The 16,650-nt window shown below is 44.9% G+C and overlaps 1 protein-coding gene across 1 annotated transcript in view; it reads left to right on the forward strand.

The window, feature by feature from the left end:
• Window positions 1-16,650, forward strand: part of peak1 (pseudopodium-enriched atypical kinase 1) — a 75,328-nt gene that overhangs the window by 51,809 nt on the left and 6,869 nt on the right. The window contains exons 4-5 of the mRNA XM_034535860.1: window positions 1,858-5,325; window positions 12,017-12,264. Coding sequence (XP_034391751.1) covers window positions 1,976-5,325; window positions 12,017-12,264 — 3,598 coding nt within the window. The 5' untranslated portion in view covers window positions 1,858-1,975. The remainder of the gene's footprint in view (window positions 1-1,857; window positions 5,326-12,016; window positions 12,265-16,650) is intronic.

Raw genomic sequence — 16,650 nt, forward strand, 5'->3', positions numbered from 1 at the left:
AATCACTGTAATAACACAACAGGACAACAGTAACAACCACAGTGAGATTATACATGCGAAGCTCCCAGCAGTCCTTTTTTTTTTTTTTGAAGTTCTGCGGTTTATCATCAGACCAAACTATGCCGGTAATCTTGATGCGCTTGAGGGCGAGTAAATTACACCAAATTGTATTTTAGCTTTTTTTTATTTGCTTGTTTTTCTGTACGCCATTAATTGACCTCAATTTTCTTCCTATCCAGTCTCAAAGGTTTTCAGTGTTTTATGTTTTACTCCATAGTTAAATCTCCTTGAAGAGAGAGTAATACATAAAACATGTGAAAACAGTCACAGCTTATGCAACGTACAGATTCCAGTGTGATATTAAACAGGCGTTCATGTAACGACCTAATTTGAAGTGGTTATTTGAGCAACGTGGCACTGATTATCAAAGGATTTTCTTATGTTAATGTAAAGAGAAGCTGATTGAACAGCAAATAACTGGTGCACCCAAAGTGTTGGTGGTCTAATCGCAAATACCTTCGCACCGTGTAATACCTCGAGGATGTGACTTCCTGATGCCACAGAGTGTGACCTGGCAGGAGGAGAAAACAGGACACGTCCGATATGAATGTGCTGCTGCCGCCGATAGCCTGAGACCAAGCTCGTGCTCCACTTCTAAAAGGTCACTCTTTGTCCTCTCACAAAGACGGGGCGGTGAGAATTTTGAAACCCTTCATTTTTTTTTTTTTAGGATCACGTCTTGATTATTGATGGCCGACAGCTTATCGGCAATATGTAGTACGGTAGAAGGAGAGTGACATATTAGTTTGGTTGTTGTTTAGCAATATACTCAAAACTTTTCAGATTCAAGGTTGTTTACTTTCACATCTAATGTAAAGGGTGTAGACATTTTAACTATTTAGATACACAGATCCCCACTTTTAGAGGACCAAATTGTACTGGACAAACACAATATTTGGTTTCACATTATTTTTCTCTCAATTCCTAAAGTCCTGGTACCTTTTTTTTGTTGTTTTTTGTTTACCTTAATCTGGGTTTATACAATGTGAATTGTACTGCAATTGTTCATGAAGAACTACTTCTTTTCCTACAGTGCGGATGAAAATACCTCCAAACACTTGTTGAATTCCAAGTCTAGTTTGTTTAAAAGCCAAAACAAAATATGTAACTGATCTACATTCAGACTGCATGCTGAACAAACTCTGGCTCCGTGCCATTCGTCAGACTTCAGTGCATGTGAACTCAGCTGAAGCACTTCTGATTTCCCTTTCCCATGTAATTGATCTAGTTCCTAGGATTTAGGACTTTCAAGTGTTTGATTCAATGAGTATTATCAGTACCTTTTTTATCTCACCTAAGCCTGGCTGAAACGGCCAACAACAGCAACAACACAGGACAGCGCTTCAGAAATAAGCTCTCTTAATCCTCTTCCTGTCTGCCCCTTTGCTTTTCAATTCTTACCGGTCCAGTTGAGGGTTTAGGAGGAGAGGGATGACGACTGCCCCGTTGGCTAGAATGGTTTCTGTGTAGAGGAAGTGTGCCACCTAATGGTGAAAATGTAGCACTACCTTCCTAAATCGTTCTCTCTCACACTCAAGTTTATTTGCCTCTTTTCGATGTATCTGCTTTTCTCTCTGTGTAAAAGTGTATTCATTCCATAATAGGATCTAATTATCCTGGTTTTGGTCAATATTTTGGTCCTGCTCTTTGGAATCACCTACGTTTCTAAATACTCTGTGCAGTTAGTTTAGATGATGCATTTGTGTAAAATATATCAAATAAATGTGTTGAATTGAATAAACAATTCAAGATTTGTTTAATTTATACCTTTTTTCTTCTCTGTTTGTTCCTTTTCAGGTCCAGTGTCCCCCACATTCAAGGTTGGAATAGTGTTCATCATTGTTGCACTACCGTAGCTTCATGGAGGGGTTTCCTGTCCACTGACTCAGCCGGCTGCCTCACTGGACCAGCAGCCATGTCCGCCTGCAGCACCTTTACCGAACACGTGTGGAAACCAGGCGAGTGCAAGAACTGCTTTAAACCCAAGAGTCTGCATTGTTTGGCTCAGAGTAGTGGAGGGAAGCCTCCTTCTGAGCAGAGGTCCTCAACAATACAGCAACAGAATCCACCCCCTGCTGGGACTCGAGCAAACACTAATCTTACCATCAGCTCCCAGAGGGCTGGCAGTGGGACTGCGCGCTCAGGACACTTCCGTCCACCGGTGGCCAAGAAGCCAACCATTGCCGTTAGGCCCACTATGATGCTGCCTTGCTCCTCTGCAGGACTGGATTCAGATGGCAACCTGCAACGACCACCAAATGTTATAGAACTGGGAAAAACATCAGCCTTCACGGTCTGGAATCGCAATGGACTGAACTGTAAGAGGCCTGGTGGGCCCAGCAACAACAACGAAGGAGAAGATGGCAGTGAGGAGATTGAAGGTTATGGGCTACTTAGCCCAAGGACCCCTAGTGGAAATAACAACAACAGTGGACTTACAGATGTCCTAAAAGAAATTGCTGGGTTAGGCCCTGGCCCTAGCACCTCACCCCTTTCTGGTTCCAAGGACTTGTTTTGGGGACGAATCAGTAGTTCATACCAACGGTCATTGGAAAGAGGCCTTCCGGCGTCGAGCTGTCTCGCCATGGGAAGCATCAGTTATGTCGGTGGTGGCGCTGCTCAAAAACGTGTATCACTTAGCAACAGCTCTGAGGTCATCAGCAAAGAAGGTGGTCGCTTCTGCTACCCCGAGTTTTCCAGTGAAGATGATGAGGAAGAGGATGATGATGAGGACGAAGAGACTGAAAGGGATGACGATGAACATGAAAGCTGGGATGAAAGCGATGAAGAGTTACTAGCCATGGAGATCCGTATGCGAGGCCAAGCGCGATTTTCAAATTTCCGTGCTGCCACGATGTCTCCGGTGCCCTTTGCTGCGGGGAAAAAGTGGAATACTGTGCCACTTCGCAACCGTTCACTACAGCGGATTTGTGCAGTGGACTATGATGATAGCTACGATGAGATCTTGAATGGATACCCCTCAATGGACTCCAATGGAGCTCTCCTTCCTTATGGCCCCCATGACATGCAAGGCAGCGGTTTCTTATCAAATTCGGAGTCTACCACGTTTACGGAGTCCTCGTCATCCCGACCGGAAGATTCTCAAACAACTTCGAGCAGTGGGAGCGGTGCCCCCTTTACTCTTCGAAATGGCTTGCATTCTCCCACATCTCCTAAGGCACCTGTTGTCTGCACTTCTCCCCCCAAAAAGGAGACCGTCCATAGAGCACTGAGTCCACTCAAGGTGACCGAAACACACAAGGCGGTCCTGGCCATCAGATTAGAAGATCAGGATGGCAAAGAAGGCACACCGATGCCCCAGGCCCTTCCAGGTCAACCTGTCACAATCAGTTTTAGTCCCACAGAGGAGCAGGCTAAACCGTACCGTATAGTGAATTTGGAAAAATCCCCGATCTGTAAGCCTTACACTGTGGTGGACGTGTCGGCATCCATGGCCAACAAAGACGAACAGACTCTCGACTCTATTCCCAAACCTAAAAACCTGTCAAAGCCTTTCAGCCCTGCATCGTTTTCTAGCACACCTTTAGGTCAGCCCCTGTCTCCAATCTCCCCTCTCTCTCCTTTTTCTCCTGTGATGCCAACATCACCCACATCTGTAGCAATGCCAGGTACCTCCCGTAAGAAGTCAGGGAACATACGCTACCAGGAAGTGTGGACATCGAGCACAAGTCCTCGCCAAAAGATACCTAGAGTGGATCTAGGGGTTGGGAGTAATCCTTGCCCCTCCGTCCCTACTCAACACTGCAGCCACAAGTCGGCTCCCACTTCTCCCATTGCTGGGCTGTCTTCCTCCCGAACTGTCCCTGTGAAATCTTCCAACTTATCAGAGATCAAGTTTAACAGTTTCAATAATGCAGGCATGCCTCCTTTTCCCATTATAATTCGAGATGAACCTGCCTATGCCCGCAGCTCCAAGAATGCTGTTAAGGTACCTATTGTTATCAATCCAAGTGCATATGACAACCTTGCTGTGTACAAGAGCTTCTTGGGACTCAGTGGGGAACTGCCACAGCCAAAAGGGGTAGGTAGTCGGGTAACAAGCCATACTTATGAAGAGATCGGGTCCTCTGAGAGTGTCCAGTCCTCTTCAACAGAGAAAACCATCTCTGGTAGAGGCACATCAGAGAGAGTCTCTTTTGAGGAGACAAAAGCTCCACCTGAGGCAGTGTCAAAAGCACCACATTTACATCCCAAAACCACTACAGACTCTAGCACTGTGACAAACACTGTGACGAGCTCCAAAGGAACCCTCTCTCTCACTACATCGACGAACGCCCCTGCCATTCTCACCATTACTGCAAACCTCCCTAAAACCAGCTCTACTGCCAATGCTGTTGCACACAATTGCAGGACAAGTGAAGTTGCTACTTGCAGTAAAGATGGCAATACAGACAGGACGGTGGCATGCCATAGGGAGGAGGCCAGTGCTGTGCTTTTACAAATTGTTGCCTCCATCCAGCCTCCGCAGTCTCCTCCAGAGTCGCCCTCAATACAAGCCAATAACTTAAGTTCTGAGGAGCTTTACGCCCTCCCACCTGATGCCATGAAGGAGACCCTCACCCGGCCCAAGTCTCTCTTTTCCACAACTGATGGCTGTCTTTCCAAAACCAAGAAGGACACGCCCTCCAAAGTGTTGTCTAAATCTCAGAGTGCCTCTGCTGCTGTCCCACTCTCCAGCCCCCGGTCAGAGCCCAGTGCCCCCTTCCCCCCTCCTAGATCTACATCTTCCCCTTATCACGCCTCTAACATCCTCCAAAGGCATTTTGGCAACTGGACCAAGAGTTCTGCCGCCAGTTCTCCTGTACGACCAAGTGAAGGCGAAGCGAGTCCAGGTGGAGAGGCGAGACGTATTTCAGCAGAAAGCTCTAAACCCAAACGCTGGATCTCCTTTAAGAGCTTCTTTCGTCGGCGGAAAGACGAAGATGAGCAGAGAGAGAAGGCGGAGAGAGAGAAGGACAAAGGCAAGCTGGTTGGCCTTGACGGAACCGTCATTCACATGCTGCCACCACCGCCCGTCCAACAGCATCTTTGGTTCACCGAGGCCAAGCCGGAGGATCCCACGCAGAAACCAACCATCATCTTCACCTTCAAACCAGAAAGTGGCGCCACCCCTGGTGACGGAGAAGGAGAACTAAGAGTAGAGGAGTGCCGAGAAAATGCACTGCGGACACCCGATGAGACCAAGGAATCCGACCCTCTGAGCCCCGGGCGAACATCACCTCATCTCATCAGCAAGGATTCCAGGTAATTGTCCGAGATTGTCCAAGGTTTTAATCTCTTCTTTGATGCCACTGCATTGAAAGATACCCCATGACCAGAGTAAAGTCAAAGTTAAAACTGGGGCTTATTATGCAGTTGGTAATACGTTAAAAATTAATGGGGTTTCCGAAAGCTAATAAACTATAAACCTGTTGCAGAGGGCTCCAGGATAATCATTAATTAATCATTAACAAGGGCAAGGTGGATATGACCCTTTGTAATTAGTAAGGGGTTAATGAGGATCACAAATGGCATCTTATTATTTACTTGGTACGCACATGGGCATAAAGTAGATATAAGACCTGTCCTTAAGACAGTTATAGTCAACTATTTAAACAAATTTGATTTGTGAGAAGTAAAGGATACTTTAAGCTGTTGAATATTGCATTTAGATTTAATATGTCTTTGTCTTTAGGCCTGTAGTGGAATTCTAGGTAGTTTGTCAAATTCCACGCATGCTCTTCCTTCATCACCTCTCACAGGAGCTAATGAAGTATTTACCATGCAATGCCCATGTTGCCATTACCCACATGCATTCCCTTCAGAGCACTCGTGGCACCCGGCGTATATAATTAGGATGCGCAGCCTTTGCCAGCTGCTCCTCCAACGATCCGGGGATGCTTCGCTCATCACAGATTCTCGAGGCGTTTGATCTTAATTTGGCATGTCTTGCTCGCCCACTTTCCCAGCCAACTGCATGGGCTGTACAGCCTATGTGGCCTCTTCCTTAATGCCATCTATTACCTGAACAGCAGGCTCTGTGCTCAGCAGTCGTCCCTTCAGAACGGGACCTCACAGTGTGTTACAAGTCATCCAACAGCAGTCGGATCAACCTTTACGCTATTAATCACTGCTTGAGATGGCATATTCCATATAGCCCTTTTAAATTACATCAAAGCCTCACACACACACACACACACACACACACACACACATACACACACAGTAACTCACAGCAATCGGTCTACTTGGCAGTGCCGCTGTATTCTTGCATTATAATTATTTGTCTTTGACCTGCTGTTGCCCTTTTGTGTTAATTTCTCGGGGTAAGTGTGACTGATGGTGCCAGATAACGATAAACCAGATGTGCCGGGTGTCCTAAATCATACGCATGTTTCTTGCTGAACGTGACTGTTTTTTAGTTTTTTTGCCTTAGAGAGAAAGCTAAGTGCCCAGATAAAGATGCTCAAAGATGGCAATCAGTCAAGCGAATGCTGCGGTGGCCAAAGAAAGAAAAAAAACCTCATTCATCAGGAAAGCTGTGTAGTAAAAGTACTGATATTAATGTGAAGTACTAATCACTTAGACAGCCAGGTGGATAACGCACACTCCATTGTGTGTCAGTCGTTGTTTTAGCACATATCTACAAGCTTAATAATGTTTGTTGACAGCAGAACAATTGATTCAAACTGTAGATGCCATGTACATAATTGGATCAATAAATTAAGTCTAGTAGAGTGAAATAAATATCTGCCTTTTTACTTTAAAATTGAGGAAAACCCAGCAGGTTCTACAGTATGTGATTAAATAATGAGTCGGGTGACTCGTCCTGACGTACCTGGCACAATCAGTTTTGGTTAGAAAAAGTCATTTCCTACGGTGCTACATTTCATCACACCTGTGCTGTATTTTCAGTGTGTGTGTGTAACACCCAAAGAAATACAAATACGCAGTATGATGCAAACTGACAGAATATTTTAGTGAATTTTTGATAAAAGTCAGCAAAAGAAAAACAAACAGCCACTGATTAGCAGCAACAGCATCACGACCTACGCGCCGTTTAAGCTCATGAACAACTCGTTCATCTTCTCACCTGATGCGTCCCATTTTGACTTCCTCTGTCTGCTCTATATATATATATATATATATTTATATATCATCCACGTATTCAAGTCGGCCTCCGCTCGGTGTAACTGTTGCTCCTCTTCCGTGCCACGTTACTCTCCTTTGAGCCCGCAGCACTGTGAACTCTTGAATATATTTCTCTCCTCCATCCTGTCAAGAGCTCGGCCCCATTCTGTCTCCTTCTCCTTCCCCTGCTTCTTCTTCTTCTTCTCCTTCTTCTTCTTCTTCTTCTTCGTCTCCTCCGCTCCTAAAGTTTCCCGTCTCTTTGCGTACTTTTTAATAACGAGTGGCACAAGAAGCGAGTATATGGGATGTCTCGGTAATGCCGTGCCAGAACTGGGTATACGACGGTGTTACTGTATGCGTTGGGTTCTCACTCGCTTCGCATAGAGGATGACGGATGACTCGAATTAAAAGAAATTATACTTTTTTGTGTGTGTGTGTGTGTGTGTGTGTGTGTGTGTCTGCATCCTCGAGTGATGTCAGCAGTGAAGATGAACGAATGCAATATTCCTCAAACTAAATGCGTCCCCTATTTATAATAAGCAATTAGGAAAAATACCAAAACGGCCGTTTGCAATAAAAACGTAACTTATATTTGATGCAGCCAAACAACGTTACGATAAGTTTCTGCAGTATTCTACACAACACATTCACATACTGTCCAGCCACTATATTATAATATACTTAAAGCCGAGCAGATGTAATACATCACACTTTAACGCAGCTCAACTTTGGTTTAGTGCCTTATTTTCGTCACACCGCCCTCATGAAAACATTCTTTTGTGACCGTGCCGTTTACAGCCTTCGCTATCAACTTGTTAATGATTTACTCATTTGATAATTTGCTAGTAGGTGATACTCACCTGTCCGTTTGATGTTTATCTCGGGTATTGGCACATGCTTTTTGAGTCGACCCCGGAAACAGAAAATAGCTACACCTCTCCCTCGGTGTGCGTGAGGAAGAAGACGTGATGGTAAACGATCAAAAGCCGGCAGAAAGAATGTATTTGTGTCTCGCGGGGGAATGTTCTGTCAAAGTCTGACTGCCCCTCCAGTTTTAAAGACGGTTTGTATTTTTACTGGAGCTTTGAAAGTCTTTTTGAGGAGAAGAAAAAAACGTGTGTGCAATAAAAAGCCGTTTCTAAAATTAGCTATTCATTAGTTAATCCTTGCTGTTAAATATGTCATCATAAAGCATGTATTGTCCTATTTAGCGTGCTCTGATCGTGCACCTTTGGTGCAGATATATTGAGTAATACATGAAAAAAGGACTTGGGCATCTTAAAAGTCTGAGAGGACCAGCAGGTCAGACTTTTTGTTTTGATTGGCAGATGAAGAGTTAACCGTTTGTTTTTTTCTTCTTTCTTTTGACTGGAAGCCATTTTATTGGTTTACGGTGGGCGTGTGCTCTGCAGCACTAACTACCTTAGACAGGTAAACGCATTCAGAGAGGGAGGCGAGGAAAGGACACGTGCAAGGAAAATACTTGTTTTGGATTCTTGTCCGCCCCGCGTGCAGCTCCAGCTCTACCTAGAATGTGAATCCGCCTCTCGCCTGGTTTTCAAGGGGTCCTGATGGGGAGCTGTGTGAGCCACCACAGTGGGTAAGACCCGAGAGCCCTTTTCTTTCACTCTCTTCTGGGATTAGCTGCGACCGTCCAGGCCATTTGAACTCCTATTGACTCAGTAGGGAGGAGAGGGTTTTGTTGAGATTACGTGAACTGGGTCGTGGATCAGAGATCGTTCACTACTCCCAACAGAGGTCTGGGAAACGCACCGGGGGCAGCTTCACGCTGTCTGAACAAGTCGGGTCCTGACATTGAAACGCGTAGCAGCCATAAAGGTATTTATTGTTTCAAGGGCCTCTCGAGGTGCGTATCCACACTGGGTGTTTTTGTTCAAACAGGATTATGTTCTGGGAATTGTCTTCTTTGTGTTGTTGATGCTCTAGTGTGTAGTTTTGTAGACTGTGATCCATGAATAGTTGGGTTTTCAGTAGGATTTGTATTACTTGTACCCTTGTGTACGATACAGTACGTCCAGTTGGCTAAAACCCACATCTGTTCTTGTAGACAGTCTAGAGGAGACGGGCCACTACCAGATTCATCTTATTACAACACGCCGTAGTTATAATATGCTGTTTTATTTGCAATTTTACGCCTCCATCTTTGCACAGCTTACTCTTGTTTTCCAGTCGGCTCACAGCAACACGACGGGCCCTTTTTTCTTTTTTTTTTACATCAACTGTCTGCTGTTGGCGAGTGCAAAAGTAAATGCAGTGTGGCAACTCAGAGGCTATTGATCGACCCTCCTTAAAAGAGACACGGAGGGCTTTTAGTCTACAAAGACGGATCATAAACATGTCGGATCTGACGCTCTCCTCACACACACAGCCCCGAGGTACAGACAGACACATGCGCAGCCGAGTGCTTTCTTCTTTCTTTTAACACCTTTATGACTGGCTGCGAATAACTGTCCGGCTTGTTGGCGGTGGAAGAACTTTTGTTTTGTTTTTACTCGTGTACAAGACGCTGTGAAAACGAGCGTTCTTCAGGCCTAAAACACTCAATTGGATGTCGTCTCCTGAGCTGTACTTCTGAGGGACTTTTTTGCACATTGCCACATTAATCATTAGTCATATTAACACTATGCGTCATGACAAGTGCAATCAAAGGAAGTGACACATCTGGACCGGGCCAATACCAACATTACTTTCAACCTGCCCCACACATGACATCACATGCAGCTGTGAATGCAGCTCTGTGAACCTTTTTGTGACCTTTTACTTTTTTTTTTTTGTTGTTTAACTTTGAGCTCATTAAAAAAAATATATATATATAAATTATTCAGCATGAGGCCAGAGAAGATAAATACTTAAAGGAGATTATAACTCAAAACAGCGGTGCCAGAACTGTAAACAATATGCCACCACGACAACATCATGTGGAGCAGATGGCAGGGCCAGCCTGTGCTTTGTGCACCACCATCGAGGTTAAAATCTACAGTAGTTTAGGATGCCCCCCCCCCCCCCCAACATGGGTGGTCCCGACCCCAGGTGGCCCGAGGATGTAATTTGTCACTCGGGTCACATGGAAAGGCCACGGCTGAGCTGTTCTCAGATCAGAGGGCAGCAACCGGGTTGCTTTTGAGGATCTTATTTACTGTGATCAGAGTCTGATCCCAGGTGGCTCTCCATGAAACACCAGCTGTTGAGGTTTACTCGGCGTGGAGCAGCAGGACACGGATACCCAGGTGAAATACACATCTGATTGTGACTTGATGTTGGTAACTTTAATTCAAAGCGAAGGCTCAGTTGAACAAAATGTGACTTTTATTTTTTAGCTCCTACTTTTGTGCAGCCGCAGTCTCTTTTTACTCCCGGCTTCATCCGTCATAATAATATATTAGTTTGCATTCTGCATAGCAAATTATCAGCGTTATTGCATGTTAGGTGTAACTTAATTCAAAGTTAATTCAATGTTACAATTATGATACCAAAAAAAAAAAATAAAGTTTCATATTAACCATCGGCAATCTACAAGCAGCTGGATTGTTACATATAAGAAGTGTGTGGCCTTCATTGGTACGCTTTCAGCCTCTGATGAAGATGAGCTGTTGGTAAACATTGGCTGTGTTTGTTTTCTTTTAAAAAAACACAAATGACATGTATTAACACATGCATTAAATATAAATACATTAGGCCACTTAGGAAACAGGAAGCGTTTGCCAGCCTGTAACGCATCGTCTTTGTTGCGGAGCATCTTTGCCTCAGTCATCCTCCTCGCCTCCTTCTGGCGCATTCCTACAAAAAGAGGAGAAGAACTTCTCTGCTCCTGTAAAGAAGAAGAAGAAAAAAACCTTCACAGCAGCTTTAAATTCAAACTTGTTTGCGACCGTTTCAGACGCGTTGGGAAACATTTGACACACAATGCTCTCCCTTAATATTCTTGTGTCTTGTAAGCTTCAGAATGCCTCAATTCACTTTTTCACAACTTTGTTCAGTATCTGATTTATTTATTTATTTCTTTGACGACAGATAATAATGAGATTTAAGTCTGTCACGTTATCACCGCACCTCTTGATCCATCTGCTGTCGTTGATGACGTTAATCTCACCTCCATTCAACACCTCAAGTCGCCGACGCCCGCCGTCACAACGTTGATCTCCAAAAACACATCATCACACGCCATCGTGACCTGCTTTTGCTTTCCCTCCGGCAGCGTAAGTGTAGCTGCGTATGTGTAGCTGCGTATGTGTAGCTGCGTATGTGTAGCTGCGTATGTGTAGCTGCGTATGTGTAGCTGCGTATGTGTAGCTGCGTATGAAACACAGCGGGCTTCAAGGGCCTCCCACTTCCAACCGTGCCGCCTCTAATCCATCACTTATGAGAAGAAAGGAGTGAGCTGACGAAGCGACGCGGATAGCGATTGCCCAGATAAAAAAAAATTTAAAAAAGGCATTGTTTAATGTGTTTTCTTCATATCCTGTGATGTTGGATATCTGTCATAGACGAAATGAAAGATGACAGACTGAAGCCTTTATCAATAGCAGCTAGTTTATTTACGATAAGCTCTCGCGTCTCAGCAATGGAGCTCGCCGTTATCATCCGGTTCCCTTTTTATGACTTGTTTTGCAGATATCTTCATGCAGAATTAAACATCATCACCAACAAAATAATGAACCAACTCAAAGCAGTGGGGGAAATATTATCGTAGAAATACAAAAACAAAGGGAATAAAGAAAACAACACAAATGTAATGGAGCCAGTATTTCACATTTATAGGAGCCATGCCCCTCTCTCTCTCTCTCTCTCTCTCTGTCATCCGCAGCCAGGTACCAGTGAGTGGCAGCGATGCCAGGGACCGGGAGCTGCCCAGTGTCGCCTCCCTGCCTGCCAAAGTGAATCTGGGGCTGGTGCTCGGGGAGGGGGAGGGGGGCCGTGCCAGCCAGGTTGCCACACCGGCCTCGGCCAGCGAGGCCAGCGCCGGCCTCGGGGAGCCGGAGGAGGCCGGGAATCACTCCCACCACTCCCACTCTCCCGCCTCCAGCCACTGCAGCGCCACGTACACCAACCTGGGTAAGAAGGACGCGAGGCGATCCGTTGGCCTTTTTAAACATTTGTTTCAAATGAGCGCGTTCCTTTTGCGCAGGGTTGATTTTCTGCAAATCCACTCACCACAAAGTGACTAAAAACCTCCATGTGTCAACTCATTTTCACAGATTTTTATGTTTTATTCTTCCAAAATGTTTAAGTTTCCTTCCGCGAAAAGACGCTGTTATTTAAGGCTCTCGTGCAGCTCAAAATATGCTTTAATGAAAAAGGTGACGCGTCACCTCTTTCATGCAAATAATCTGCTGATGGTGCGCCACAATCCCACAGAAAAGGTCTGCAAATTATTATTTTTTTCCAATTTGCATCAGCACATTTTGTGTTTTTTTGAACAAACCAAAAAAAGAGAGCGTCATCCACGTTTCCGTACGGAGGTTTTTTTGTTGAGCGTTGTCGTCACGGTAACTGGAGTCGGTGGATGGGTATCACCAGAGTCTGTCAGTCCTCGGTATCTTCACTTCACAAAGTTTTCACTTTCCCTCCAGCATGTGACAAGTCATAATTTATTCCACGCTAACAGCTGGAGCTCTAAATCTTGACACATCTCTCGTCACATGAATGCAGCTCGTGACTCTGAATGTGGAATAACTATAATAATGTTATTTCAGCTAGAGGTGGAATCTTTTTTGCCCTGAGGTTGTGGGGCAGATGGTCTCCCGGTTGGACCCGGACCAAATCTCTTCAGGGTCATTTGCTTCTTCTTTTTTCTTTTTTGGGGACGTACAGAGTAGATTCACCAGAACAAAAAACCTACTCTTTGTTGTCTTCTCTGGATTATTGCCTTTGTCTCTTTCTATTATTATGAAAAAATATATATATTTGAGATGATTGATGGGCTTTTTGGGCTGCACTCACAACCACATTACAATAATATGAATTGCACGACTGACCACAGAGCTGCTATTAGTATCCTCAAAGCTTTTACCCGGATATTATATCTGAGACAAACTTTTATAAACTCTTTGGTCCCTAAATATTCATAATTGTCTTTAACAATTTAACCCCCTTTTGTGTCTTCAGCTACAGTCAAATAAAGCCACGAAAGCCCAACAAAAAGTCATATTTAATGAAAAATATATGCTCTCATTTGCATACACTTAACAATAAAAAAATCTAACTTTCGTAAATATACAAGCAAGTTTTGTTCAAAAGATAATTTTCTCGTCGGCCTACAATAACACGCTTAGTGTTGTAAACTACAAATTACGACCTTTGGAATACACCTGAACGCACCACCTGGCATTGAAACCCATGGTGGCTAACCCTCAATGGGGACACTGACATAAATCTATGTTCACTATATTTCACCGAGAACTATGAAAAAATGGTTCTTACAATAATTATCAGCAATTATCTTACAATAATAACGGGGAATATGCCGAGAACGTAAACACGCTGCCGTATTGGCTGAGATGCCTCCTCTGCTCCAAGTGACCTCAGATGGCGCTCATCCTTTTAATTGTCTTATGGCATGGAGCTCTTCGGTCATATCATTGTCTTTATTACTTTTTCAAGATTTATGTTATTTGTAACATGGCTATATGGAGATAAATGGTGTTTTGATGCAAAACTTACAGGAAAAATTTGAGATGTAAACATGGCCAAAACATGGATATTTCCTTAGTATATCTTTAAGAATTGTATCATAAATGTTGTTTTTTTAGCATACTTTCATTAATAAAAAAAGAATATATATATATATTATTTATATTATGTTTTATGCATCTGGTGTTCTACATGGACACAATGAGCTGCTTCAAACAACCTTTTGTGTGTTTTGAGTGGTTCAAAATAAATATTTTGGAGAGACAGCAGTGCGCAGATATTTGTACCTTTTCTTTTTGAAAGCAATAAATCCAAACGGCAAGAGAGACAGCAAATTGTTTACTTAATTCCTCAAGATTATTGTCTCAGCAGCAGCTCGCATGATAATAGACACAGCTGTAGAAACCAATACAGAACATTTATATATCAAATAACAAGTAACACTGCAGTCTTCAACTTTACATTCCTCAAATACCATGATGACCTCGATGAAGGCCCTTGTTTTAGAGCCAACAGTGGACGTTTCCTCATTAGCTTTTGTCAGCCGATCAGTGCTACAGGCTTGGTGGTGATGGTGGTGGTTATGGTGGTGGTTATGATGGTGGTGGTTATGATGGTGGTGGTTATGGTGGTGGTTATGATGGTGGTGGTTATGATGGTGGTGGTGATGGTGGTGGTTATGATGGCGGTGGTGGTGGTGGTTATGATGGTGGTGATGGTGGTGGTTATGATGGTGGTGATGGTGGTAGTGATGATGCTGGTAGTGGTGGTGGTGATGGTGGTGGTTATGATGGTGGTGATAGTGGTGATGGTGGTGGTTATGATGGTGGTGGTAGTGATGATGGTGGTGGTGGTGGTTATGATAGTGGTGATGGTGGTGATGGTGATGATGGTGGTAGTGATGGTGGTAGTGATGATGGTGGTGGTGGTGGTGGTGATAGTGGTGGTTATGATGGTGGTGGTGGTGATGGTGGTGGTTATGATGGTGGTGGTTATGATGGTGGTGATGGTGGTAGTGGTGATGGTGGTAGTGATGATGGTGATGGTGGTAGTGATGGTGGTGATAGTGGTGGTTATGATGATGGTGGTGGTGGTTATGATGGTGGTGGTGATGGTGGTGGTTATGATGGTGGTGATGGTGGTAGTGATGATGGTGGTGGTGGTGGTTATGATGGTGGTGATAGTGGCGGTGATGATGGTGGTGGTGGTGATGGTGGTGATGGTGGTGGTGGTGATGGTGGTGATGGTGGCGGTGATGATGGTGGTGGTGGTGATGGTGGTGATGGTGGCGGTGATGATGGTGGTGGTGGTGATGGTGGTGATGGTGGCGGTGATGATGGTGGTGATAGTGGCGGTGATGATGGTGGTGGTTATGATGGTGGTAGTGATGATGGTGGTGGTGGTGGTGGTGGTTATGATGGCGGTGGTGGTGGTGGTTATGATGGTGGTGATGGTGGTGGTTGTGATGGTGGTGGTTATGATGGCGGTGGTGGTGGTGGTTATGATGGTGGTGATGGTGGTGGTTATGATGGTGGTGATGGTGGTAGTGATGATGCTGGTAGTGGTGGTGGTGATGGTGGTGGTTATGATGGTGGTGATAGTGGTGATGGTGGTGGTTATGATGGTGGTGGTAGTGATGATGGTGGTGGTGGTGGTTATGATAGTGGTGATGGTGGTGATGGTGATGATGGTGGTAGTGATGGTGGTGATGGTGGTAGTGATGATGGTGGTGGTGGTGGTGGTGATAGTGGTGGTTATGATGGTGGTGGTGGTGATGGTGGTGGTTATGATGGTGGTGGTTATGATGGTGGTGATGGTGGTGATGGTGGTAGTGGTGATGGTGGTAGTGATGATGGTGATGGTGGTAGTGATGGTGGTGATAGTGGTGGTTATGATGATGGTGGTGGTGGTTATGATGGTGGTGGTGATGGTGGTGGTTATGATGGTGGTGATGGTGGTAGTGATGATGGTGGTGGTGGTGGTTATGATGGTGGTGATAGTGGCGGTGATGATGGTGGTGGTGGTGATGGTGGTGATGGTGGTGGTGGTGATGGTGGCGGTGATGATGGTGGTGGTGGTGATGGTGGTGATGGTGGCGGTGATGATGGTGGTGGTGGTGATGGTGGTGATGGTGGCGGTGATGATGGTGGTGATAGTGGCGGTGATGATGGTGGTGGTTATGATGGTGGTAGTGATGATGGTGGTGGTGGTGGTGGTGATGGTGGTTATGATGGTGATGATGATGGTGGAGGAGCGATGAGCACATTGAGACCAGGCTTCTGCAGCAACAAGAGGAGGAAGAGAGAGCGAGGCACAGCTGTCAAACATTAAAACATGAAGCTCTCTCTGTGTGTGGGAAAGGATCTCGGTGTGTGTGTGTGTGTGTGTGTGTGTGTGTGTGTGTGTGTGTGTGTGTGTGTGTGTGTGTGTGTGTGTGTGTGTGTGTGTGTGTGTGTGTGTGTGTGTGTGTGTGTGTGTGTGTGTGTGTGTGTGTGTGTGTGTGTGTGTGTGTGAGGAAACACAAAGCGGTAGAGAGTGATAGGGAGTGTGTTTGTTTTTTTTGGCAGCAGATGCAGTACTCAGTTCTGTTTGCTTGGATGGTTCTGTGAGGTTAAAACGTGTGTGGGTCTTACTTTGTTGTCAAGGGATTCATCAGAGACAAAGTGTTTGTGTTTATATGCCGATGCAGCACTTCTTTTACAAGTGTGTGTGTGTGTGTGTGTGTGTGTGTGTATGTATTTGTGAAGCTCAGACTGCATTGTGAATGTGTTAACAGCTCCCTGGATGAAGCACGATGAGCTGCAGCCT

The sequence above is a fragment of the Cyclopterus lumpus genome, chromosome 6 (assembly GCF_009769545.1).
Source record: "Cyclopterus lumpus isolate fCycLum1 chromosome 6, fCycLum1.pri, whole genome shotgun sequence".
In the NCBI taxonomy this organism is placed as follows: Eukaryota; Metazoa; Chordata; class Actinopteri; order Perciformes; family Cyclopteridae; genus Cyclopterus; species Cyclopterus lumpus.